General features: G+C 40.1%; 1 protein-coding gene across 2 annotated transcripts; it reads left to right on the top strand.

Moving 5' to 3' along the window:
- The first annotated feature begins 1,507 nt into the window (after window positions 1–1,507).
- ZNF287 (zinc finger protein 287) lies at window positions 1,508–23,481 on the top strand. 2 transcript variants are annotated; one of them, XM_045572350.1, is made up of 6 exons: window positions 1,508–1,758; window positions 2,738–3,201; window positions 3,915–4,015; window positions 5,462–5,588; window positions 6,047–6,133; window positions 16,852–23,481. In XM_045572350.1, exons 1-6 carry the CDS (start codon window positions 1,529–1,531, stop codon window positions 18,420–18,422), a joined length of 2,580 nt encoding a protein of 859 aa, XP_045428306.1. In that variant the 5' UTR covers window positions 1,508–1,528; the 3' UTR covers window positions 18,423–23,481. The 2 variants fall into 2 exon arrangements, with proteins under 2 accessions (XP_045428306.1, XP_036268467.1); XM_036412574.2 differs by having other exon boundaries at window positions 1,630–1,758; window positions 2,620–3,201.
- The last annotated feature ends 3,925 nt before the right edge of the window (window positions 23,482–27,406 follow it).

The raw sequence follows: 27,406 nt of genomic DNA, 5'->3' as shown, positions 1-27,406 counted from the left end.
CCCAGAGAATTTAGAGGGATTGGTGTTTTGAGATGTTAGCCTACATTAATCCAAACATTCCCATCCTGCGTCTCAGGGTTCTACTCTTTTCTAAGCAGGTCTGATCTCAGCAATGCAAGCTTTCTGGAGTTGAGGATTCAACCTTATCTGAAGTTATGCGGCTCTTACATTTTATCATCCGGCTTCAAGGAGCTCTACACTTTTCCTTAAATTGGTAATTAACCACCCTCTCAGCCTTTCCTTGTCAATAGTTCTCAGTAAGAGCCATTCGTTCCATAGTCCTTAAGATGGCTACCTGCCCAATCTCACAAAGATTTGAGATATGGCATCCCCAAGTGCATTCCCTTCCATCAGTGCCCCATGCACATTCTGCACCAGGGACAGTTTTAACAATCATGCTACTGCAGCCTCACATGCACTCTTAGCACTGCACCAACCTTAGGTGACAGAGCCCTCACCGCCAGTAAACTGGCTGCCAGATTAAAATGTGGCTGAACAGTGGGAGACTGTAGCCTAGCCAAGTTGACGCATTTGCCTGGTGTGGAAACTTTAGGACTCTCTGACACCCCTCCCATCAAGAGTTGGGGTCTACATCCACCTCTGCTTGATTCTGCATAGACTTGTAACTGGTTTGACTGGGAGTGTGATGGAAGTGATGCTATGAGACTTCCAAGGGAGCCTCTCTCTTGGTTCACTAGAAGACTGCTCAGGGCCATCATGTGAGCAGCCCAACCACCTTTGCACTTCGTGCTGGCAAGGCCACAAGAAGGCACTCAGGTCAAATCCAAGCTGCGTTCATCCGTAGGCCACCTCAGCCCACGCACAAGACATGAGGGTAAGGAAGCCTTCTTGGAAGTGGACCTCCCCCCGCCGCCAATCGCCTCCACTGGGGCCCCAGACAGTGCTGCGAAGGAGAGCCACGCCCGGGGTTCCCCTTCCAAATTCGTGAACCACAATAATGCTTGTCCTTTAAAACCACTGAGTTCGGCAGTGGTTTGCCAAAACAGCATTAGGTAACAGGAACACCTGGGCTATGTTTTTCTATCTTTTTCTTTTCGAGCACTTTGTGTATGTTTTGAGTCTCTTGTAAACAGCATGCTTTCGGAGATTGTTGTTTTTTACAATCTGGGAGTCTCAGAATCAGATTCCTGAGGAGGTACTCAGAACCTTTACCAGTGAGTGTCCGCTTACAGGGAGCCCCAGCCAGCATTGGGCTTTTCACCTTTAGACCCGCACTCCTCTCGCCACCCTTCCGGGAACTCAGGCGCCGGTTTACTCTGGCTAATCCGCGGGGCTCCGACCCTCCCGTCCGCGCGCTTCCTCCCCCGCAGCAGCGGGGCGCCCCTGCACCTCCCGTCGCCCCGCCTCTGACCAGGGCAGCCTGGAGTGAGGTCCCTTCGCTACCCGGAAGGCTAACCGGCAAGTCGCGGGGCTAGGCCGGAGGAGGTTGCCATGGCGACAAGTCCGCGGCGAGCCGGGGCACGGCCTCCGATTGGCTCAGCGGGCACGTAGCGGCGGCCTCGCGCTCATGCGCAGTGGCGCCCAGGCGAGGTCTCGGGGACCCGAGGCGCCGCGGGTTCCCGGCCGGGCCTCTCGGGACGGGGGTGGGACGCGCGTCCCAGGCCGAGACGCCCGCGCTCTCCGGGGAGGGCAGTGGCGGAGCCAGAGGCCGCTCTGCAGCGCGGGGCCGAGCCCGCCGCCAGGGCCCCGCCGGCCGCCACTGTGCCGGGGCCTCCGGCCTCTCCGTCCCGGCGACAGGTAATGATGTCACGGACGCCCGTGCTGGCGGCCTGCGGGGGGTGGGCACGGGGTAAATGCTGCTACCGGGGGCCTCCGGCTGAAGGAGCTCGGAGACCTCTGGAAAGGGGAGGCGACAGGCGGCAAGGTCAGCACATCTGCTGGGCAGGACCTTGTAAACATCTGGCCTTGGTGACGGGGCTGTGGTTGAGGAGGCTCCGAGCTGGAGCCTGGACAGGTGTTAGGGTTCTTCTCCCGGTCAGGCCTGTTGGGGTTTTCTACCGCCATCCTGGTTTCGGTGTGTTCAGAAGGAATTGTCTGCTTTAGAAGCATGTAAGGGCTTCAGATCACACCAACCTCTTCTTTTTTCCAGTCCACGCGGTTGGTCCCCCCAGGGGTCAATGAAAAGCAATAGGCCGGAATTCATATGCAAAGGCAGGTAAATGGCTCGCCCTTTATTAGAAGTCTAAAGATAGAAAGAAAGTAAACCAAGGTAAAGTCTGTATGGCTTGGGGGTGGAGGGGGCCTGGGACGGAGGTTGTGGTGTGGTTTTTGTTGCTATTAGTCCTCACCTGAGGATAATAGTTTCATTGATTTTTAGAGAATGGAAGGAAGGGGGGAGGGGACATCCATGTGAGAGAGACACATTGATTGGATGCCTCCCACACGTGCCAATCAGGCATGGGAACAAACCTAGGTACATGCCTTTGACGGGAATGGAATCCTTGACCCTGCGGTGCTCTCCAGCCACTGAGCGCACTGGCCATGAGGAAGTCTGTATGTTTCTTTCTGTGCACACTGGATAGTCTATTTCTGTTTGTGTATGTGTATAGGAGGGAGCACCAGGAATTCTTGAATTTGTGGTCTATTTTTGTGTTTTAGGGTTCTTTAACCATCCCTGCAAGTAGGCTCAGAATTTGTAACTAAGGCTGATAACTCTACATTGACTGTTGTGCCTCTGGCGGCAGCAGCCCTACATATAATGTCCTTGTGGCTCTAGCATGAGACTTCAAGCAGTTGGCTCACAAAATAAAGGATATTGCCAGATTGAACCCCCAGCAATGTCAGCCCCGAGCAAGAGGATGACCAGTTCTTCCCGCTCCCAACTCTTTCTAATGTGGAAGCCAGACAAGGCTCAGAGTGGGCCCAGCCATGCCGAAAAGGAAAGCCTTGCTTCAAGACTCCGGCGTGACACTGAGACCTGTCGACAGAATTTTAGGAATTTTCCATACCCAGACTTGGCTGGCCCTCGAAAAGCATTGAATCAACTCCGAGAGCGCTGCCTGAAGTGGCTGAGACCTGAGATTCACTCAAAGGAACAAATCCTGGACCTGCTGGTGCTGGAGCAATTCCTGACCATCCTGCCTGGGGAGGTTAGGACGTGGGTAAAGTCCCAGTACCCAGAGAGCAGCGAGGAAGTAGTGACCCTGGTGGAGGATTTGACTAAGATTCTAGAAGATGAAGGTGAGAATTATAGAGCAAAGAGGGGAGGAGTCCTGGATGGTTAAAGAAGACAACAAGCACATCATAGAGCAGCCTGTTAATGAAATGGGGAGACGGAAGGTCAGTGAGGGGGTGAGAACAGGCTTGAACATGATCCTCATTCTTCATGCTATTCCCCTTCAGATTTCTTGAAACCACAGACACATTCTCTAAACCCAGAGGAGATGTGTCATAAAACAGTGATCAGACACAACCAGATTTCCCCCTTGTGAGCCCTCAGGAAGTGTACCTGCAGAGGTCTGAACCATTCTGCCAATAAATCATTTGCTTTTTGAATTGGGTTTTACAGTAACACTTCTAAATAGGTAGAAAAAGGTCCAGATAACATTTGCTTATTAAGTGAAGATACAACTCACAAAATTTACATCACATGAGGATTTAGTAGAAAATTGTGAATTTAGTGTATATATACTTAACAGTGCCAGGGCAGACTTGTTCTTAAAGCCTGCACCGAAGTCTTAGGACAAGTCCTTGCTTCTTCCTACTGATTTTTTTTTAAATAGGGGTGCTGTTTTTGCTTTCCTTGTGACTTCTCACTTTAAGGAAATATAGGCATCTATAAAAAAAAAAAAAAAAATGGAAGGGAGGGAGGGAGGGAGGGAAAGATAATATAGGCATCTATTTGGCAATTCAAATAGGACTTATCTCCAGCATGGTCTCTTTCTCTTCCCTAGCTGCTCCTCCAAACTCTGCCTTTCCCCAAGAGATCCCAGAGGAAGACCCCAAAGGAAAACATGCTTTCCAGGCTGGGTGGCTAAATGACTTGGTGACCAAAGTGAGTTTTAGTTTCTTCTGTGATTTTAAAAAGTCTTCATAGTCTTTCTTTCCTGTCCTCCTAACTTTTTCTTTCCTGTCCTTCTAACTTCTGTGACCCCAAAAACCCAATCAAGGACGTAAGCCTGTTTTTCTCTTTCAGCCATGCTGGCCTGTTAAGGAAGATGAATGCCTGTGTAGGAAATAGGGATGCTTTTGCTCACTTTGTTCTTTAAGGCAATAGAATGGCGTTGAGGTTAAGGGATTGACCTGCATAGCCAGATGGATCTAGGTTTGGTTCCTGGTTCTACCATTGACTTGTAAGTTGAGGAAAGATACTTAACCATTCAGCTTGAGTTATTTGACTCTAATAAATAAAATATTCCTCTATGAGGATTAGATATTATGAGACTTGTTACCTTATATTGTAAGTAATCAATAAGATCACAGTAGGATGAACAATAGTTACTGATATTTTTTCTCGTGAACAAGTGGTTAAAGGCAATGTATTATATGGAGGTACTTTTGATCATTAGTCTATTTTATTTTAAGGAAGAACAACTCAGCCCATTTTAAGAGAAAGATTTACTGTAAAAACATAGATTTCTGCAATTGGTAACCATTATAAAATTATTTATAGGCAATATGAATGTTTATCTGAAAAAATAGAAGAAAATCAAGGGAAAAACTATTAAAACCAATAATAAAAATTTGAGTGAAGTGACTGCTAGAGTAAATTGCATGCAAAAATTAATCATTTTTATACATAAAAATTATATAGATGATAAAATGAAATAAAATATTACATTCACATTATTACTCCCCCCTTTCAAATTTAAAATAGATATTTAAGCAGAGTATAAATTTTGCAATACCTTCATGTTCTGTATCATTCTATAGGATGTGAAAGAAGCCGTGAATATTGTAAAAAAAGTTCTCCCTAACTTATAAACTTAATATGATTTCAAAATCCCAATATAAGTTTTTAAAGAAACATAGTTTATTTGAAAACCATGTAAGTGTACTCGAATTTTTTTAACCAAAGAGATGTGAAATGTATCTAAATGTAGGCAGTTAAACTGTGGTGAAGACGGAGAGGGCTCTGCATCTCAGCATAGAGCACACAGAATATCAAAGTTTCACTGAACTTTTTCTTAAGGCAGAGCTTGAAGAGCAAAACCATTGAATTCTGTGTCATCTGTGTTTAAAACTCTTTCTTCTTTAAGATGAAGCCACCAATGTATGCATTAGTGGCAATTGAAAAATGATAATTCCAAACTAAAAGTATTTTCAAGCTTCCCTTTATAGCCATTCAGGTATGTTCATCCATACATTGGGTGAAAGTTTTGACTAGAAAACTTTTAGGGCCCTACTGAAGCTCAAGATTCTGATTTCTCTCCACCGCACACCTACCTGGTATTATCACTATCACTTTCCTGAACCAAGTTAATTATATTTGATGTTTTAGGAATCGGTGACATTCAGAGATGTGGCTGTGGATATCACCCAGGAGGACTGGGAGCTAATGCGTCCTGTGCAGAAGGAATTGTACAAGACTGTAACGTTACAGAACTACTGGAACATGGTTTCTCTAGGTAAGCAACATCTCCACCCATCCTGCCCCTGCATAGCCACCAGAGTATCTTTTTCCCCCTCCATTATTAAAAATGGGTTGGACCTGTAAAGGACTTTGCTAAGAATGGAGGCCTAGAGATCAGTTGTGCTCATTGCATTTGGGCACAGAAATGGCTATGTTCTAGTCCTTATCCCAAGGGAAAGGTTTCTGAGTAGAAGATCATTGAAAACTGATGTGCAGTGTCACGGGGCTGCCACCCAGTGCTGTGCCTTGCTCATACCCTACTTCGCCTAAGATCTCCTTCCCCCATGATCCCTAAGCACATATCCTTCAAGGTGCCTCGCTCTGAAAAGCACAAGGACACATCCATGAACTACTGTTTTCCTGTAGGGGTCTATCCATTTGGAGAAATCAGGTAACAAAATTTGAACAAATGTTTATACCCAGGATAAAACTCATTATATTCCCCTTGAACAGGACTTACAGTGTACAGACCAACTGTGATTCCTATATTGGAAGAACCATGGATGGTGATGAAAGAAATATTAGAAGGCCCTACTCCAGGTGAGAGAATCAGTGATGGATGAGAATCTCTACACTTAGACTATATTACCCTGAGTGTGGTGAGATGTATTTTTAAATGTGGCCAAGTCACTTTCCACAAAGACATCCAGTCTCAAGAACACTTTCTTGCAGAGACCATCTGGAGGAAAAGATTTTTCAGACATCTCATATCCCCTTATGTCTCATGTATCCTTCCCCATGACCCTGAGTCCCATCCCTTAGCCTTTGTCTGAGGCTTTCATTGTGCCAATGTTCCCTCCCTCTCACTTAAGCATGCATAAATGTCTTCTGAAGTCTTAAGTTTCAGACCTTCTATTTGAGTTTATTTTATTTATAAAATGAAACAAAACTTTATAGCCCCCTGCCTCTACTTTCCTAACTCGTTCGTTTATTTTTTATTTTCTAAGTATTTGAGAAGACAATTTATTCACAAGATCATAATATTTTTAATATATAAAATATATTTTTCAATTTATTGATTTTTAGAGAGAGAGAAGAGAGAAAGAGAGAAACATTAATTTATTGTTCCACTTATTCATGCATTTATCAGTTGATTCTTATATGTGCCCTGAAAAGGGATCGAAACCTCAACCTTGGCATATTGGGATGATGCTCTAATCAACTGAGCTACCCAGCCAGGGCCATTTTAAAATTTTATACAAAGCCAAACAAAAATCTCGCACTTGTGTACCACATTGACCCAGTTTCTACATCTCCCTAACACACAACCACTGTTATTCATTTTTAGTTTATTCTTTAAGGCATTTATTTTGGTTTGTTTGCATATGAAGTTAGTATGAAAATATTTTTCTCCATTTTCTAATATAAATGGTAACATACTGTACACATAGTAATGTACTTTGCTTTTACTACTTAAAAGCACAGCTTGATAATTGTTCCAAATGGGTATGTAAAGAGCTTAAATACCTGCATCAAATTTTATTGTGTCTCTCATATTTTATTGAACCTGTTCCCTGTTGATAGCCTTTTTGGTGGTTCCCATTCCTTCCTTCCTTCACAACTTTATTTTGAAAGGTTTCAACCCAGTAAAGTTGTAGGAACAATACATTGAATACCTATATATTTTTTTATCTGGAATCAACATTTATCATCATTCAGCCACTTTTGCCTTATTTTTTATTGTTTTCAGAGAGATGAAGGGAGAGATTTGGAAACATCAATGATGAAAGAGAATTATCGATTGGCTGCCTCAGGGATTGAGGCTTTCATTGTGCTAGCGTTCCCCAGGGATTGAGCCTGCAACCTGGACATGTGTCCTAACCAGGAATCGAACCGTGACCTTCTGGTTTATGGGTTGACATTCAACCACTGAGCCACACGAGCCAAGCTGCCTTATTGATTTTTTAGAGAGAGTAGAAGCGGGGTCGGGGGGAGAAGCATGGAAAGATAAAAAACATCCATGTGAGAGAGACACATCAATTGGTTGCTTCCCACACACTCCCTGACTAGGCTGGGGATGAACCTGCTACCCATACACATGCCCGTGACTAGGAATGGAACCTGCGACCTTTTCGTGTGGGAGCTGATGCTCTAACCATGGAGCACATTGGCCAGGGCTGCTTTATCTCTTTACATGTGCACATATACTTTATTTTTACAGTGAACCATTTGAAAGTTAGTTGCAAGTATCATATCTCACCCCTAAATGTTTCAAGATATATCTTCTAATAACATGGACATTCTACATAAGTACAATACCATTGTCTCCAAATATTTAATATTTAAATAATAATCTTATCTAATTGATAGTCAAATACTTAGATTTCTCTATCTGTCCCAAAATATAATTTATAGATGTTTTTCTCCCCGATCTAGGATCTAGTCAGGAATCTCATGTTCCATTTGGTTATCAATGCTTTAGTCCCTTTTATCTTATCTTATTTTTTTTAATATGTTTTTTATTGATGTCAGAGAAAGGGAGAGGGAGAGAGAAGCATCAGTGATGAGAGAATCATCGAGATTGGCTGCCTCTGACATACCCACTACTGAGGATCAAGGCCACAACCCAGGGACATGCCCTGACCAGGAATCGAACTGTCACCTTCTAGTTCAAGCCAAACTGCCCAGGCCCTTAATCCCAGTCTAGAACTGTGCCCCAGCCTTTCTTTCCTCCCTCCCTTCCTCCCTTCCTTTTCCTTTAATCTTTCATGATGCTAACTTTTTTTTAAGAATCCAGGCCAGGTTTGTTTGTTTTTTAATAACCTACATTTGTTTGAATATTCCTCACGATTCTGATTAGACAATTTTGCCAAGAATACTTTATGGGTATGGACTTCTCATTGCATTTCCTCAACAGATACATAATGTAATTTTATCTCATTATTGTTGATAGTTTGGTTAAGGTGAGTTCAGGATCTTCCAACATCACCATCTTGGACCACTTCAATGGGAGCCTTTCAAACTAGTGTCCTTTTCAGATATCACCACTAATCCTTGAGCATTTCCTTGCTTTCTGGCACAAGATATTCTTTATGTTACCTTGGGCCTACCTTAGACCTATAATTTCTCTAAGGAACTGAAAATAGTGCTTACAAACTAGGATTTGGGCAATATGTGTACTCATTACGATGAGGTATCATTGCTTCTCAATCTGTTCAGTAGATATGTATATGTATTATGTATGTAGTTTCAGGGGTTTGTTTTTTATTCTCATGAATTTATACTGATAACTCTAATTCCATTTTGTATTTTCCATATTTCATTGTGTATTTCCTTTCCCATACAATGAATAACCTGGTTCCCAACAACATCAGTATATTTACCCACTTGCTGTATCATAATAAACACAAAAATGGTTTTGGGAATATCAGTATCATATAATAACAAACTGTCTAGGTTCAGAGTTTCTTCAAAGTCTTTTTTGTCCTTATATATATATTCCACTGAGACTATACAGAACACTTGGTTCAAAAGTTACTTGAATTAGTTGAAACCGGTTTGGCTCAGTGGATAGAGCATCGGCCTGTGGACTGAAGGGTCCCAGGTTCGATTCCAGTCAAGGGCATGTATCTTGGTTGCGGGCACATCCCCAATGGGGGGTGTGCAAGAGGCAGCTGGTCGATGTTTCTCTCTCATCGATGTTTCTAACTCTCCCTCTCTCTTCCTCTCTGTAAAAAAAAAAAAAAGTTACTTGAATTATTCCTCCTATCTATCTATATATATAAAAAGCTAATATGCTAATTGTCCATCTGGTAATGATGTCAAGTAGCAACACCCGGCTTCCTCTCCCTAGCAACTAGCCTCCTTGTAGTTTCTTCAGCCCAAGAACACAACTTGCTTTATAGCCATGTGCAGACATTTCACACTGTAACCAAATGTCTATGGGGCTTTTTCCCATGCTTCATCTCATTGATCCTCACAGAAGTCCTGGAGTAGGTAGATAGGAGACTTGGTGGAATCCTATTTTCTTTTCAGTAGCCAAAAAACTGAGATTTAGAAAGCTTTGAACTTGACCCGACTGAAAAGAACTAAGAAATGGTGGACCTTGAAAATGACTTCAGATTTTTCACTGCGCAGAATATAGTCAAACACTGCTGCAGTTACATATTTTACCCTTTGTTCTCACTGAGTGATCTACAATAATAATCTTCATGTTGATATTTACTGCTGTGTTGCTGACAATTACCTGAAAGAGAAGTTGTGGGCTGGAAAAAGTTTAGCTAAATCAGAAAGCAGTGTAGTTAAGCAAGTTTATTCTAGGTATATAAAAGGCTAAGTTGACTCACACATGCACAATATGTATAAAACTCTTGCTGGCACCAATCACACGCATGTGTTTCCATCTGTCATTGTCAATCGTGAATTTGGTTGACACTTTTATTATAGAGAAAGGGCGAATAACGATACTAAAATATTCTCATTAATTTTCTTTCAATGTGCACAAATTCGTGCACTGGGCACCTAGTCATAACATATACAGCTAAGTTTGTTTGATTCTGTTTGTGCTCAGTTTTAGTGTTTCTTGTTTTGTTTTTTCTTAAACTGTACATTTTTTAGTATATAAAAACTTTAACATGGTTCAGAACTCAAAACTATGTGGAAAGGTGTACACTCTCTAGTGTCACCCCAATAAAGTCAATAAAAGGTTAAATAAATAAATAAATAAATAAATAATTTTAAAGAAAGATACACACTCTCATCTCTTCTGCCCTGTTCCATCCACTTCATGTAGTTAAACATGTTTATTTGTTTCTGGTTTGTCCTTCCTATGTTTCTCTTTGCAGAAATCATAAATACTAGTATGACTAAAGAATCACTGTATATTCTGTTTGCATTTTACTTTCCTGTTTTTTTAAGGCACTGACTTCTAGTGTGTCTACCAATATTGACGCTGGACTACAGCATTACAGAAAATTAAACAATAGTGACACTACCTTAGAATGACTTGATTCACTTTTTTAAACTTTATCTGGTTTTTTGTTTGTTTGTTTTTTACTTTATGTGGTCATTAGGTATTTTAAGGGTCACACTAATTGAAAGCTTGTTCTCATAATTTATGGTTTTATTTGCCTTGGTAGAATGACATAAAATATACCTGTAGCACACTAAATTCTTTGGGGAATGATTTCAACAGACTCTAAACAATGAGAAGACATACGGCATAATGGAAATAAGCCTGAACTAGAGTTAGGATAGACTTTTGAGTGACACTGTCCCTCTGGAAGCACTTTAACTTGACTTCTCAGCATGGTCTTTTAGATTATTCATGTAGCATAAATTAGGGTTGTAAAGCCACAAAAGAGAGAAGTTTATGGTCATGTATTGAGAGGACAGTTTTCTCCTGCCAAAAACACCAAGACTGAAAAAGGCAAATTCCTTTTTGTATCTTGTAGAGGTGAAGTTTTGTTTTGTCTTGTTTTTGCTTGTTTTCTAGCCTGTCCTTATACAGAGCATAATACAAAGTGTATAAACTCCTTTCAACCTTCCCTCCTAAAGTTTAGGATTGAGTCTTAGTCTCTTTATTCTGGTCCCTGAGTCCCTTGCACCCTCAAAGTAGAATCTTAAGGGTCATCAACAGGTTTGAGGATCTGTCACAAGCAGTCAACTTGAGCTCTTGCTGATTTCCTATCTTCTTGTCTTCACTTGATTTTTGGCTTCTGAAGATATTGTTTTTCTTACTTTCTTAGTGATATAAGTTGAACCTTTGGTTAGTATATCTAATCAGTCATATTTGAGGAAATGGACACTTTGATAACTCACAAATAGAGTAGTAGTATTTATTGGTCTTCAAAGGCCAGTCTTATCTCAGAACTTTTATAGGTTTTCCCCACACACACAGGACCTAGACATTCTTTAAGGTTCAACTCAAATCATGCCTCTTTCCATCCCCAAAGCTTTCCTTTGATTACCTGAGTCAACACTGATCTCTTCTACTGGAGCTGTACCATTGTTTGGCCCTATTGACCAGTAGATACGGTATTTATTACTTGTAATCAATTCATTCTGGTTAGTTATATACACATCTTTAAGCTCTGCTTAATTATCTCAAGTTCTGAACTTCCAATAAATTGATTGATTTAAAAATGTATGCTTTAGAGTAGCAATTTCATCATGGTCATCTTTCAGACTTGTTACTTTAAGCTTGTTAATTATAACCTTTAGTATTTCTTTTTCAGGTATATGAAATAGTCTATCATAGACGAATTCTGATTACATAGAACTTAAACTCAGCTTCTGGTATTATCTCATTGTGTTGTGTATATGTACATGTTTGCACACTCAAGTATTTACCTACACAGTCCATTAACATTCTCATTTTGTTCCTTTTGGGAGTGGGGGAAAAGTAACAAATCTATTTTGAAGAAGTTGTTTTGAATTTTTTTCTATAAAAGTAATAGAACTACATTTCTAGTGCTAAACAATGAAAGGCTTAGCCAATTTATTAAATATTAGAAAACACTTTTAAAAATCTATAATTTTATTGTTAGCATTCTGGTAATATTTGTCTCTGAGTTTTCGTGCTAGTTATGATACTGCTTTTTTTATTTAACACTAGAGGTCCAGTGCACGAAATTTGTGAACGGGCAGGGGGTGGGGTTGTGGTCCCCTCAGCCCAGCCAGTATCTTCTCTAATCCGGGACCCCTCTAACAATCCGGGATCCTTCTAACAATCCAGGACCCCTCTAACAAACAATCCGGGATCCTTCTAACAAACAATCCAGGATCCCTCTAACAATCCGGGACCCCTCTAACAAACAATCCGGGACCCCTCTAACAATCCGGGACCCCTCTAACTAACAATCCGGGACCCCTCTAACTAACAATCCGGGACCCCTCTAACTAACAATCCGGGACCCCTCTAACAATCCGGGACCCCTCTAACTAACAATCCGGGACCCCTCTAACAAACAATCCGGGACCCCTCTAACTAACAATCCGGGACCCCTCTAACTAACAATCCGGGACCCCTCTAACTAACAATCCGGGACCCCTCTAACTAACAATCCAGGACCCCTCTAACAATCCGGGACCCCTCTAACAATCCGGGACCCCTCTAACTAACAATCCGGGACCCCTCTAACTAACAATCCGGGACCCCTCTAACAATCCGGGACCCCTCTAACAATCTGGGACCCCTCTAACAATCCGGGACCCCTCTAACAATCCGGGATCCTTCTAACAAACAATCCAGGATCCCTCTAACAATCCGGGACCCCTCTAACTAACACTCCGGGATCCTTCTAACAATCCGGGACCCCTCTAACAATCCGGGATCCTTCTAACAAACAATCCAGGATCCCTCTAACAATCCGGGACCCCTCTAACTAACACTCCGGGATCCTTCTAACAATCCGGGACCCCTCTAACAATCCGGGATCCTTCTAACAAACAATCCAGGATCCCTCTAACAATCCGGGATCCCTCTAACAATCTGGGACCCCTCTAACAATCCGGGACCACTGACTTCTAACTGCTGGCCTTCCTGCTAGCCAGGTCACCCCCAACTGTTCCCTCCCTCCCCCCCCCAGCCTGATCACCCTCAACTGCCCCCCCTGCCAGCCTGGTTGCCCCATGCAGCCTGCTATTTAATCATTTGGTCGTCTCTCACTAACCACCCTCCTGGCCTCATCGCCCCATGTAGCCTGCTGTTCAGTCATTTGGTCATCTCTCACTAACTCCCCTGCCAGCCTGGTCACCCCCACAGCCTGCTGTTCAGTCATTACTGTGAGGGTGTCCTGACCAATTTGCATATTACCCTTTTATTAGTATAGATTAGTCCTAACCATTTTCTAGTATCAACTCTGATTTTTTAATTGAAATCAAAATAATAAAAATAGTTTGTAAATTCAACCAGCACAAGAAAGCCAAATAAAATCTCTCTCCTCTCACCCATTACTAAGACTTTTTCCCTTAGATTATCACTATAGTGCATAATGTGTATAAATATATGTGCGTATTTTTTATTTATAAGATATGTAACATCTTTACATAGGTAGATTCTTGCTCTACATACTGTTATATACCTACCTATTTTGTTTTCACTTAATAATACGTCCTGTACATCATTTTATATTAATGTACATATCGCTTCTCGGCCTTTTGGCTAAGATCAAGTGTATTAATGTACATAGACCTACCTAATTACTTTTATCAGTTATCAATTCTCCATTATCCCCTATGCTACTCCTTTTTTAATGGTTTATTCCATTGAATGAATATATTTGTGGTTATTATACTTTGATATGCATCTTAGAAAGTTTCTGAAATATTTAGTATTATTTTTGCTACATTATAAATTCCATATTTAATTATTTCATTAAATAATTCTTAATGTCTGTGAGTTATATGTTTCCCATCTGATCTCAAAGGAGAAAGATACTGTAACTTAAATCTGTTTTAAACTCTCATAATGGAAACATAATAGACATCAACAAATACAGACATACCTCACTTTTGTGCTTCACTTTATTGCACTTCACAGATACTGAATATTTTACAAATTGAAGTTAAGACCCTCCACCAGCAAAAAGATAACAACTTTCTGAAGGTTCAGATGATGCTTAGCATTTTTTAACAATATGTTGTTTTTTAACTAAGATAGGTACATTTTTTAGACATCGGATATTGCACACTAATAGGCTACAGTATAATATAAACATAACTTTTATATGCATTGAGAAAACAAAAAATTCATGTGACTCACTTTATTGTGACATTTGCTTTATTGCAGTGGCGTGGAACCAGACCCACAATATCTCCAAGCTATGCCTATACATATTTTATTGCTTTGCAGACAGATTTGGTTGGGATCAGAGTTTTTTGTTTGTTTGTATGTTTTTTGTGTTTGTGTACCTTTTTACAAGTTACTGTCTTATCAGTTCAGGTGAGTGGCTACCATGTCCAGTCTTGGGTCATTTTTTGAAGAAAATGTAAAAGAAGCATAAGTTAGTTCCAGAGTAAACAACTAGGTTGGAAATATAAGTAACACACAAAATTGTGAAATAAAAATGTAAGGCCAGCCGAAACCGGTTTGGCTCAGTGGATAGAGCGTCAGTCTGGGGACTGAAAGGTGCCTGGTTTGATTCTGGTTAAGGGCATCTACCTTGGTTGTGGGCACATTCTCGGTGGGGGGTATGCAGGAGGCAGCTGGTCGATGTTTCTCTCTCATCAATGTTTCTAACTCACTATCCCTCTCCCTCTATGTAAAAGAAAAATCAATTACACATATATATATTTTATTTTTTACTTATTTTTTTAAATATTTTATTGATTTTTATACAGAGAGAGAGGGAGAGAGATAGAGAGTTAGAAACATCGATGGGGGAGAGTCATCGATCAGCTGCCTCTTGCACACCCCCTACTGGGGATATGCCCGCAACCAAGGTACATGCCCTTGACCGGAATCGAACCCAGGACCCTTCAGTCCCCAAGCCGACGCTCTATCCATTGAGCCAAACCGGTCCCGGCTATTTTTTTTAATGTAAGGCCAAGTTTTTTCATGTCCCCACATTATATTAGGTTGAGCCATATGAAACTGCTGATATTCAACCATATTGACCTACAAAAAAGACAATTTTATATGTGGGGTTTTTTTTCCTCACCTGATGATATGTTTTTATTCGTTTTTTAGAGAGAGAGGCAAGGAAAGAGAGACACACATTGGTTGGTTGCCTCCCATATGCACCTCAATCTGAGATCAAACCTGCAGCCTAGGTATGTGCCCTGATCAGAATCAAAGCCACAAACTTTTGGTGTACAGGACGATGCTCCAACCAACTGAGCCACCTAGCCAGTGGAAGACAATTTTAAATGAGTCAGCCTAATCTGTACTTAAGAACTCTAAGAAGGAGAGAAAACAAGCTTTTTTAATAGATGGAATAGGTATCATAAGAGAAGGCATAGAGTTTGAAATTGCATAGCATCTATAGAAGATTATGAGGAAGTAGTTTTAAATTATGTGAATAACTTTGAACTTTAAGTTAAGCTGAATATGAAGTGTGATAGAATATACAGTAGAGTAGAAAAGGTTTGAATAGTTTGGAACCACATGCCAAATTGGAGGTATTTTGAAGTTTTTTCTCTCTAACTTTTAACCTTTATGCCACTGATTCTCAAACTTTAATGTGCATCAAAACAGCCTGGTAGGCTGCTTAAAAAAAAAAAAAAAAAAAAAAAAAAAAAAACCAGATTGTTCAGCCTCACTTCCTAAGTTTCTCATTCAGGATGCCTGGATGGGGCGCAGTAATTTAACATTTCCCAGGTGACAGTGATGCTCAGCCTCCAGCTTAGGGGCTGTACTTTTTAAGATTTTTATTATTATTTCTTACTGATTTTAGAAAGAGACAGACATTGATTTGCTTTCGGATCCATTCGTGCATTTATTGAGTAAGTCTTGAATGTACCCTGACCAGGGATCAAACCCACTACCCTGGCGTATAAGACAATGCTCCAACCAGCTGAGCTACCTGGCCAGGGCTGAGAACTGTACTTTTGAGAGCTGTTGTTTTAGGCTGTAGGAGAGTTAGTAGACATATTTAAGTATGAAAAGCACCATACAATTGTTTTGATAATATGTACGATTGTGCAGAGTAGATTAGGAGGAGTTATGATAGCATGTCCACTTTATGCACTAATTATATAAATTAGATAATCCTATATAATAAAACCCTAATATGCAAATTGACCAGGCAGCTGAATGACTAGTCGCTATGACACACACTGACCACCAGGGGGCAGACGCTGAGTGCAGGAGCTGCCCCCTGTGGTCAGGGTGCAACCACAGTGGGAGCACCACTCAGCTGACCAGGATGAGCAGCTGCTTCCCCAGTGCAGCGGGAACAGCCGCTCAGAGAGAGGGTCCAGTGGGTCCAAAGCCACTCTGCTAACTGGGATGAGGGGCGTTCTCACAGCGGGCTGACCCCTGCAGGCCACACCCCCCACCAATGCACAAATCCCATGCACTGAGCCTCTAGTTATAATCACACAAAGCCATCCAAAGTTATCCTACACAATGTTATCCACTGTATTCACTTCTCTTAGCTCTGTCACCTGACCTAACCTATTTTATTTATTCTATGCCCATGTTGAATAATGAGGAGCCTCTCCATTTTCAGTTTTGTCTTCTGTTTTTCTGCCCTTTTATTCTTAAGGACCACCCTATGAGGTTGTCTGAGCCATGGCTTTATTAAGCATTTTATTCACATTCATTGTATTGCTTCTATTTTGGCAGTTTCCTTTTTATATTCTTTTTATTGCAGGATGGGAAACAGAAGCCCAAGATTGTAATCCAGTTAAAAATGTTACTGGATTCAGAACAGATGGAACCCAGACCATCAAATTGGAAGAACCTTATGACTATGGTGACAGATTAGAGAGGCAATCACCAGATACCTTCATGAAAATTCCCACTAGTGAAAGAAATTTCAGTTTGAAGTCAGTTTTTTCACAAGATGATGATTCTACAGAAGAGTATCTTAGTAAATACGATATATATGGAAATGATTTTGAAAAACATTCAAACTTAATTATACAGTTTGATACCCATTCAGATAATAAGACATATACATATGATGAAAACACGGCAACCTTCAATCATATCTCATATGGTATTTTACACAGGAAATTTTATCCTGGAGAAAAGCCTTATAAATGTAATGTGTGTGGGAAAAAGTTTAGGAAATACCCATCCTATGTGAAACACCAAAGTACCCATACCAAAGAGAAATCATATGAATGTGAAGAATGTGGGAAAGCGTTTAGGCACCTCTCATCCCTTATTGCACATCAGAGAATGCATACTGGAGAAAAACCATATGAATGCCACCAATGTGGTAAAGCCTTCAGCCAACGAGCACACCTTACTATACATCAGAGAATTCATACAGGAGAGAAACCATATAAGTGTGATGACTGTGGGAAAGACTTTAGTCAGCGTGCACACCTTACTATACATCAAAGGACACATACTGGAGAGAAACCATATAAATGCTTGGAGTGTGGTAAGACCTTCAGCCACAGTTCATCACTGATTAATCATCAGAGAGTTCATACTGGAGAAAAACCTTATATATGCAACGAATGTGGGAAAACTTTCAGTCAGAGTACACACCTTCTTCAACATCAAAAAATACATACTGGAAAGAAACCATATAAATGCAATGAGTGTTGGAAAGTATTTAGTCAAAGTACGTACCTTATTCGACATCAAAGAATTCATTCTGGAGAGAAGTGTTATAAATGTAATGAATGTGGAAAAGCCTTTGCTCATTCCTCAACTCTTATTCAACATCAAACTACTCACACTGGAGAGAAAGCCTATATATGTAAAATATGTGGAAAAGCCTTCAGCCAGAGTGCAAACCTTACTCAACATTATAGAACACATACTGGAGAGAAACCATATAAATGCACAGTGTGTGGGAAAGCATTCAGCCAGAGTGTACACCTTACTCAACATCAGAGGATTCATAATGGAGAAAAACCCTTTAAATGCAACATATGTGGGAAAGCATATAGACAGGGTGCAAATCTTACTCAACATCATAGGATTCATACTGGAGAGAAACCCTATAAATGTAATGAATGTGGGAAAGCTTTTATTTATTCCTCATCACTTAATCAACATCATAGAACTCATACTGGAGAAAGACCTTATAAATGTAATGAGTGTGATAAAGATTTTAGCCAGAGAACATGCCTTATTCAACACCAGAGAATTCACACAGGAGAGAAGCCGTATGGATGCCGTATATGTGGTAAAGCCTTCACTCAAAGTACAAACCTTATTCAGCATCAGCGTGTTCATACAGGTGCCAAACATCGTAAATAATGGATATGAAGACTTTAGGTATTACAACTTAATCATTTAAATTTTATTTTGTACTCTCTCTGTGTTAACACATTCAAAAGAAGTGCAATATATGTTACATGCCACTGAGCAAAAGTATCAATTGGTAATGTGGATATAATCTATTTAAATGTAATGTGAAATTTAAGAAGAAAACTTTTTTTTTAACTGATTTTTTAGAGAAGGAGGGACAGGGATAGAGATAGGAGCATCAATACGAGAGAAACTTCATGGATTGGCTGCCTCCTGCACACCCCCTACTGGGGATCCAGCCCAAAACCCAGGCATGTTCTCGGACCAGGAATTCAACAGTGACCTGGTTCGTAGATTGATGCTCAACCTTCCTTCACTTCTTAACCTTTACTTGATTTATTCCAGAAAGAAACCCTGTGAAAGTAAGAGTATTCAGAAATCTGTAACTCACCAACTCTTACTGTATTTTAAGTACTTTTTAATGAAGCCTTGTGAATGTAATTTGTGAAAGCTTCCATCAAGCAGAGATCTCACAGAAGAAAGTAGTCCTGGGATAATAGAAAAGCTGTTTTAGTGGGCTTTTAGTTCTTCCCAGCTTTGAAGCCTTAAATATGTAAAAGGTCTTCCCTTATTATGCCATAACTGCCATGTTTGGGGGAGAAATTTTAAAGAATCTTAAAGATTTCTAAGTGACCACTGTTTAATTATACTTTTCCTTAAATACTTAAATATTTAAAAAAGAGAACCTTAGTGAAAGATGATAGGATAGAAAACTAATGTGTATATATATAACCCTTAGGCATGTACAAATTCAATTTAGTTAAAGACAAAAATTAAACACCCAAGCTTAAGTTAATCTTTAAAACAGCCTAAGTTTCACTGTTTTTAACATCTGTCATCCTGTAGAAAAAAAAGAGAGAGAGGAAAAAAAAAAAAAAAGGCTATTGTTCCTTTTTTTTTTTTTTTTTTTTTTTTTTTTTTTTTTTTACCTGCCTCCTAATTTTATAGCTTAAGGGTACTCTGTGATGTTTTACTGTGGAAAGTCCATTTCTTAACTTGAAATACATGTTTTTTGAGTGCCTACTGTGTTCAGGGCCCAACTTCTTAAATTGGATCCTTTCAGGGCTTCTTGCAGTACTTTGCTGCAATTCACTGCTAAATGAAGCAACCAAAAGCTTTCTAAACTGATGAAAGATTAAAGTAAGGACATGAGCTTAACTAGTACATTATAGGATGAGCATAAGAAACCTAAAATGGGTTGGCAACGTTGACTACATATCCTAAAGCAAGGAAGTAATAAAATCTAATGTGAGGGAAAATAAGTAATGGGAAATGGATATGAGTTCAGTGCAGAAAGTGGAGTCAGGAAAAAAATCATGAAGACAACAGTTGGGGAAAGTGAACATATAGGTAAGTTAACATGAACTGTTAGGTGGTTTACCTTAGGGAAAAAACGGATTGAATAAAAAACAAAATTCATCCTGTTTGTAAGAAGAAAGTAAAAATTATTGATTTTGAAGGAATAGTTAGAATTCATTTTCCTTCATATAAGTATACTCTTCAAATTTAGGAGGGAAATTCATTGAAAAAAGCATTGATGCAGTAATCTTTAAACAATAATGGAGCAGAGTCCTAAACAATATAAAAGGAAAACTGTCAGAAATGCAAATAGCAATAGGCAAAAATACCATTGCATTTTATATCCACAGCATTCCACTGTCAAAATATTAGACCATATTCTGAGAGCTGAGATTTCATCTTGTTTCTTCAGTGCCTTGCGTATAGTAGATGGTCAATATCTGTTAGTTGAATTAATAAGTAGATGAGTAAAAAGGTAGACTTTACTGATGGAGTGAAATTGGCATAATTTTTTGTACATACATGAAAAGAAAGTTTTAAATATTGGTCATTGGTTGGTTAAGAACTACTTAAAAATGAAGAAACCGAATCTGAAGATATCGATAATGGGGATTGCTAATATGTCCTAAGAAACTATCAGACATATTTGCACAGGAAGTTTTCCTGAGCTAGATTAAGAAAAACAAATTCTGGCACCACAAATATCAATTTAAACATGTGTTGACCCATGTGGCTTCATTTGGACATGACTATATATACATCCTACAAAAAAGTGCAGAAGCAAAGACATCTTCAAGGCTTTCTTGTTGAGTGTTTTCTTCAAGAAGTTGTTGCTTTTCCTTGCTTGTCATTCATTACCCTGATGTTATGGAATTGCCTTTCATAAATTATAGATTATCTCCAGGTTGTATAATACTCAAATTATGCTTATGCCAGTGATTAGATTAAAAATAACCATTGTACTTCATATGCAATTTTTTATAATGCCACTTTATACCTTACACACCATTTTTCTCCTGGAAGGAATGTGTGGAGTATTATAATCCATAGCGTCTTTCTTTGCATTAATTTGTACTTACTACTTTTATGTGTTTTGCATAAATAATGCATTTATAAAGGTCTTCCATTGATAACACTGAAACCATTGATGCCCTTATAAAATAATCAAAAAATAATAGTGGAGAATCCTAAATCTTTGTGTATTTTTCCCACTTTTACAGTTGTCTGGCCTAAATATAATACAAGTGTTTTATTTCCCACAACTTTTTATTATAAAGACATTCAAATATACTGAAAGACATTAGGTCATACCAAGAATATTTCCTGATACATGAAATTCAAATTTGTTAAAGGAATAAATTTCCTGAAAGTTAAAGAGGAATAAATTACATCTGTCACTTAGATTTTAAAATTCACATTTTGCCATATTTTTTTGAAAAATAAAAGACATGACATTTCACCCCTATTAATGCATCTCATAAAAAATGAGTCTTTTTCTTTTTTATAATCACAATATTATTATATATCTCAAGAAATGAAGAGTAATTTCCTAATACCAAATGTTTAATCCATGTTTAAATTTTTCCTGTTCAGTCAAATCTCACACACTACATTTTATTGTAATGTTTGTTTCATCTTTATAAAACAGTCTCCCAACTTTGATTTTTTTTCCAGGACTTTTTTTAATGGACCCGGTCAGTTTTAGAATTTCACATTCAGGATTTAACTATTGTTTTACAACCAGATTGTTTATCAAGTCAACAGATCTGTGGTTTGCTTATCTTGTTGCTGTAGTTTCTGTAAATCAGCAATTGGGGCCAAAGGCTTGATGTATTTAGGTTAAACATTTTTAACATTAACACTTCACAGATGTATGTCATATTATATCAAAGTCATATTAATACCTATTTGCCTCACTATCAGTGATGCAAAATTTGATCACTCAGTTATAACCACCTTATCTTCCCACTGTAAAAGTATGTTTTTCTGTGGACTGAGACCTTGGCAGATTATGGATAGCCTGTGTAGCCACAAACTCACCTGGTGGTTTCAGTATCCAATAATGAAGATTCGTGTCTTGAAATCAGTGATTTTTCTATTATTTCTACATTTATTGACTGACATTCTATAAGAGTGAACCTTCATCAGCTGGGCTACACTTGAGGCAAGGTCATGCTCAATTCCTTTCCTTTAATTACAAATTGTCATATTAAAGAGTTGACAGTGCTGACAAATGGTTCAATATATTATGATAAATTGTGATCATTTTTCTAATGCTCAAATTATCCCAAGTTTGCCCAGTTTGAACCCTTCAGGTAGCTCTTACGTCCTTGCTTTGACATTCCCTCTCCCATCTTTGGGCACTTCATTGCCTTCTGACAGAAGATATCTCAGATTCACCTTGCACATTCATTGCCCCATTTATAACCATTTCTCCAGGGATTCCTGGCTCTTTTTAATGGACATCTGTTTAGAAATCAAGATCTGGGTGCTAGGCATGCTCATTACTACTGGGGTATAACTTAGTTTTCATTAAGATGAGTCTACTTATCTAATACCTAATTATGTAATTATATATTGGGACAAACTAGGAGCAAACAACTAAGCATTATACAACCAAGTTGTAGAGAATAGAAGTGTTATGTATACTAGAAAGCAGAAAACTTCACTACAAGAGATCTGCAGAGGCCATTAGAAAAGTTTAAAAAGGAAGGAAGGTTAATCTGGCAAGCAAATTAAACAAAGCAAGAGTAACTAAATGTAGGACACCTACAATGTTGTGTTTTAACGATTAACATATTTTGATAATTTACTGTTAAAAGCTAATTGCATTTCTTTCCCATCATTCCTGAAGGCATGTTTCTGATCTAAATTTGAATTCTGAGGATCTGTTTTATGCAAATCTAAATACTAGGGATTTTTGCTAAACTTTTTACTTGGTCTTTAAAACTTTAAGGCTATTAGATTTTATTATTTGACTGTATCTTATGATACCAATGCACTTGCATATGTGCCTGCAGATGTACTTTCTGATATTCTCATGGCTCTGTCTTTCACTATAAGATATAACCCTAGACCACTAGAGCCATTAAAAATTGCAAGCATGTGCACTGTAGTAATATGTATAAATATGTGTATAGCTTCTAAGCAACATTGAGTCCTTTGTTGCCAGGGTTGACCAGCAGATCCTGGGCAACAAATGGATGGATTACTCCCAACACACGTGCAGTGAAAGAGAGGGCTAAGGGACTGCCTGGCTAAAAGAACCAGGCAGCCTCAATTGCCTGCCTCATTAGGCTTTTATTGTAGCAGCAGTTTGAGATAAAGTCTATCTTTTAGATACAGTCTGCAGGGTAATATTGGGAGGACACCTGTGTCTGCAGTGTCCTTTAAGCAAGGACACCCAAAGATTAAGCATACGGATTCCCGTAAACACCCAGGGGTCTGCACATGCACAGACTTGTTTGGAAAGATCAAGGAATAATTAGGGGCACCAAGTTGGAATTCCGATAAACAGGGTGGGTGGTCTTCAGCACACTTCTTTTTTCTTGGAATGTCCTCCTTACAAACTTCCAACCAAGTCTCATACTCTGTGTGGGGGTGATTCTGAAGTGCCTGAGGTCATATACATATACATACCCATAACAGAATAAGGATTGGAACCCATTGCTCCAGCACTTAGTTGAAATGTTAAATGAAAATTCAGAGCGCAAAAAGTATGCATCTGTAATTTATAAAATATATATTTTTTCAAAATTAGATCATTGAAAGTTTACCACTCCTCCCATAGTTTCTTATATCCAAATCTTTAAATGAGAACAGCCCAACGAAGGATGCACTACCTTCAATTTTGTTCTCCCACCCAGCTCTTTCCCAAGTTTCAGAACCATAGTCAATGATCACCTGGAACTAATAAGTAACTTAAGTGGATTAATCTAAAACTAAATTGGCCGAAACCAGTTTGGCTCGGTGGTAGAGCGTCGGTCTGCGTACTGAAAGGTCCCAGGTTTGATTCCGGCAAAGGGCATGTATCATACATTGGCAGCTGGTTGATGTTTCTCTCTCATCGACGTTTCTAGCTCTCTATCTCTCTCCCTTCCTCCTCTCTGTAAAGTATCAATAAAATTTTTTTTAAATAAAAACATTTAAAAAATAAATAAATAAAATAAAACTAAATTGTTTTCACTCCCAACCCTCTTTAAATTCACCATAACTTTGAGAGGAAGGCCAAAAGCCACTCTCTTCACTAATAGTTTAGTCCTATTGGTTTTACTTCCCATATATTCCAGTTCCTTCTCTATCCCCATGCCACTACTTCACTTCTGGCTTTTAATCCTCACTCGACATGTTTAGAGAGAGGAATGGGGGGGGGGGGGGGGAGAACATTGATGTGAGAGAGAAACATCGACCAGTTGCCTTCTGTACTTCTCCCAACTGGAGATTGAACCCGCAACCCAGGTATGTGCCCTAAAAAGGAATTGAACTGACAACCTTTCAGTGCACAGGGCAATGCCCCGCCAATAGCCACTCTGGATGGACTCTTTTCTAGCTTTTAGTCAGCTCTTGGTTAGATTATTTTGTAGCCAGGTAACTGTTCACCCTGCCCCTGATCTTACCCTTTTTAATGCACATTTAAAAGAAAAGGGAAGAAAAAAAAAAAAAAAAACACCTGAGACTAACATCACATACAGCTTAATAGGTTGAGTAGTGCATTTGACCATGTCATGGTTTCCTTAAAACCCTTCATATCTTTTCATTGTCAGCAGCAGTGGGTCACTCTCAACTGCACATCAGAATGTCCTAGGGAGCTTTTAAAAGTACCAGTGCCAGGACCCTGAATTATTCACTTGGGATGGGGCCTGGATATCAGTGCTTTTTCCACTCCCCAGGAGACTAATGCTCTAAAGTGATTCAAGGGCAGAAGCAAGGAAACCAGTTAGGAAGCAGTCTCAGTGGTTTAGAGAAACTGGTGGTTGAGAAGTGACCCAGCGCTGGGTGTGTTACGAAGCTAGGGTCTGAAGGACATGCTAATGAATTCGATTGGAATGTGAGACGGAGGGGTTAGGCTGACTCTCATACTGGAGAATGTTCCCTACAAGGGAGAGACCCATTCATTTCTGTGTCATAACAAGCACAGTGCCCTCAGTAAGTGTTTAATGCTTCCCTTCAGGAGCATTTGCAAAATACTCAAGATGATACTTACTCTCCGCTCTGGCTGGCATTGCTCAGGGGTTAAAGTGTCACCCCTTGTACATTTTGGGGTTGCAGGTTGGATTCTGGCCAAGGTCATGTACCTGGGTTGCAGGTTTGATCTCTAGCCCCTGTCAGGGCAAGTGCAGAAATAACCAACTGATGTGTGTCTCACATTGATGTTCTCTTTCTCTCTGCATCCTCTTCTCTTTCTCCCCCTTCCACTGTAAGGAACAATGGAAAAAAATATCTTTGGGTGATATTTAACAATATAATTTAAAAAAATGTGTACTCTCAGAAAAAAACTTATTTTACATATCTGTCCCATACTGTGAAGAGTTTGGGGTTTTGCCCCACTTAAAAGATAATATGGATGCTGACACAAGACCTGAAACTCCTGGTATTAGACAAAAAACTTATTACTCATGACAAAAGCAGTAGCTGGACTTCATATTAAGCTGATTACTCTTGCCTGCCCCACCCCCACCCCTGACTTCCCACAAGAGGGTAACAGGTAGGCCTAGATCAGCGGTTCTCAACCTGTGGGTCATGACACTTTGGGGGGTCCAATGACCCTTTCACACAGGTCACCTTAGCCCATCGGAAAACACAGCTTTTTACATTACGATTCATAATAGTAGCAAAACTACAGTTATGAAGTAGCAACTAAAATAATTTATGGTTGGGGTCACCAAACAGGAGGAACTGTATTAGGGATTGCTGATTACATTCATTAGGAAGGCTGAGAAGACTGGCCTAGATGGATTCCAGCACAGGACTGCTTTACAGGAAGGCAGCACTGCTTGGGCGGCCATTGCTCTTACAGTGCGTACGTGGAAAGCAAGATGCTCCTTGTTCCAGGAGACACTGCCTTGTGTATTTCCTTGCTGTAAACACGTGCCTGAGAAATGGCCAGGGAGAGAGCCGTTAAGACCTTGCTTTCTTGGCATAGTTAGCAGGAGGAACATGTAGGGATGCTCAGGGCCCATGATATGTTGCCTCTCCCAAAAGAGCCCTTTCTAGTGTAAACTTTACCCTCTGAGAATTCAGGGAACCCTGTAGCTTATAAACGAGAAGATAGGAAGCAAAATGAAGGCACCTCTTTCAAGCATACAGAGTAGATGTTTTCCTGAAGAAAAATCTTAGGTCATACCAAACCAGGGGTATCCTCGGAGGTTGAGAAGTAATAATCTCCCTACACTGTACATTAAAGGCTACACCAGGAATACTATATTAAATTCTGAGCATCAGGTTTTACACTAGAATATGATACATTGGGTTTAAATGATTGAAAAAATTAAAAGAATATTTCCTGACACATGAAATTCAAATGTGTTAAAGTTTTATTGGAACACAGCCACATTCATTCATTTAAGTATTGCCTATGGCTGCTTTCCTGCTATAAAGACAAAGTTGTGAACCATAAAAAAATGGCAAAACCTAAAATATTTGCTATTAACCCGTTATACAAGTAAGCCTACTCTGCCTGTACGCAGTGGTGTGGTTTGGCTAAGCCAAACAGCAGGCCAATAAAAGCAACAACACTCCTAGGGGGGAGGGGAGGGGAGTGAAAGTGTCCAGGAATAAAAGTCAATTAGGATACTTTTTAAAATATATTTTTACTGATTTTAAAGAGGAAGGGAGAGGGAGAGAGAAACAGAAACACCAATGATGAGAATCATTGATCAGCTGCCTCCTGGAGATAGACCCCGCAACCCGGGCCTGTGTCGTTGACGGAAATTGAACCCAGGACTTTTCAGTCCACATGCCAACTGAGCCAAACCAGCTAGGGCAGGATTTTTTTTTTTTTTCCCCTTAATTTAAATCCTTGTCCGAGGAAATGTTTTCATTGATATTAGAGAGAGAAACATCAAACGGCTGTCTCCAGTACCTGCCAGGAGGGGGCAAGAACGGGAGACCTGGGTATTGCCCTGGCCGGGAATAGCCCTTCGGTAAAATGCTGCACCCAGTGGGCCACGCCGGCGGGCGGGATCTTTGCTGCATGAAGTGAAGGACAGGCCCCAGAAACCCGGGCTCAGCAGGGAAGCGGGTGGAGGTTGCTCAGGAGGTCAGCAGTCAGCGCTGCGCAAGAACTCTGGGCGAGGCCGAGACCGGTGTGGCTCAGTGGATAGAGCGTCGGCTTGGGGACTGAAAGGTCCCGGGTTCGATTCCCGTCAAGGGCATGTACATGGGTTGCGGGCACATCCCCCGTAGGGCGTGTGCAGGAGAGAGCTGATCGATGATTCTCTCTCGTCGATGTTTCTAACTCTGTATCCCTCTCTTTTCCTCTCTGTAAAAAATCAATAAAATATATTTTTAAAAAAAGAAAAGAAAAGAAAGAAAGAACTCTGGGTGAGCAGTGCGCCCCTGCGGGTGGAGACCGCGCCCACGCCCTCCTCTGCCTCTGCGAGTGGAGGCCGGGTTAGGGTCACCTTGAGGGGGTC

The sequence above is a fragment of the Pipistrellus kuhlii genome, unplaced genomic scaffold, assembly GCF_014108245.1.
Source record: "Pipistrellus kuhlii isolate mPipKuh1 unplaced genomic scaffold, mPipKuh1.p scaffold_m20_p_45, whole genome shotgun sequence".
Taxonomy (NCBI): domain Eukaryota; kingdom Metazoa; phylum Chordata; class Mammalia; order Chiroptera; family Vespertilionidae; genus Pipistrellus; species Pipistrellus kuhlii.
The sequence above is the reverse complement of the archived record's forward strand: the minus strand, read 5'-3'. Positions and strand labels throughout refer to the sequence as shown.

Coding starts and splice junctions, on each gene's coding strand:
- ZNF287 (XM_045572350.1), top strand. CDS start 1,529: ATGCGCAGTGGCGCCCAGGCGAGGTCTCGGGGACCCGAGGCGCCGCGG. Junction 3,202..3,914: donor TAAGATTCTAGAAGATGAAG/GTGAGAATTATA, acceptor TCTCTTCCCTAG/CTGCTCCTCCAAACTCTGCC. Junction 5,589..6,046: donor CTGGAACATGGTTTCTCTAG/GTAAGCAACATC, acceptor CCCCTTGAACAG/GACTTACAGTGTACAGACCA.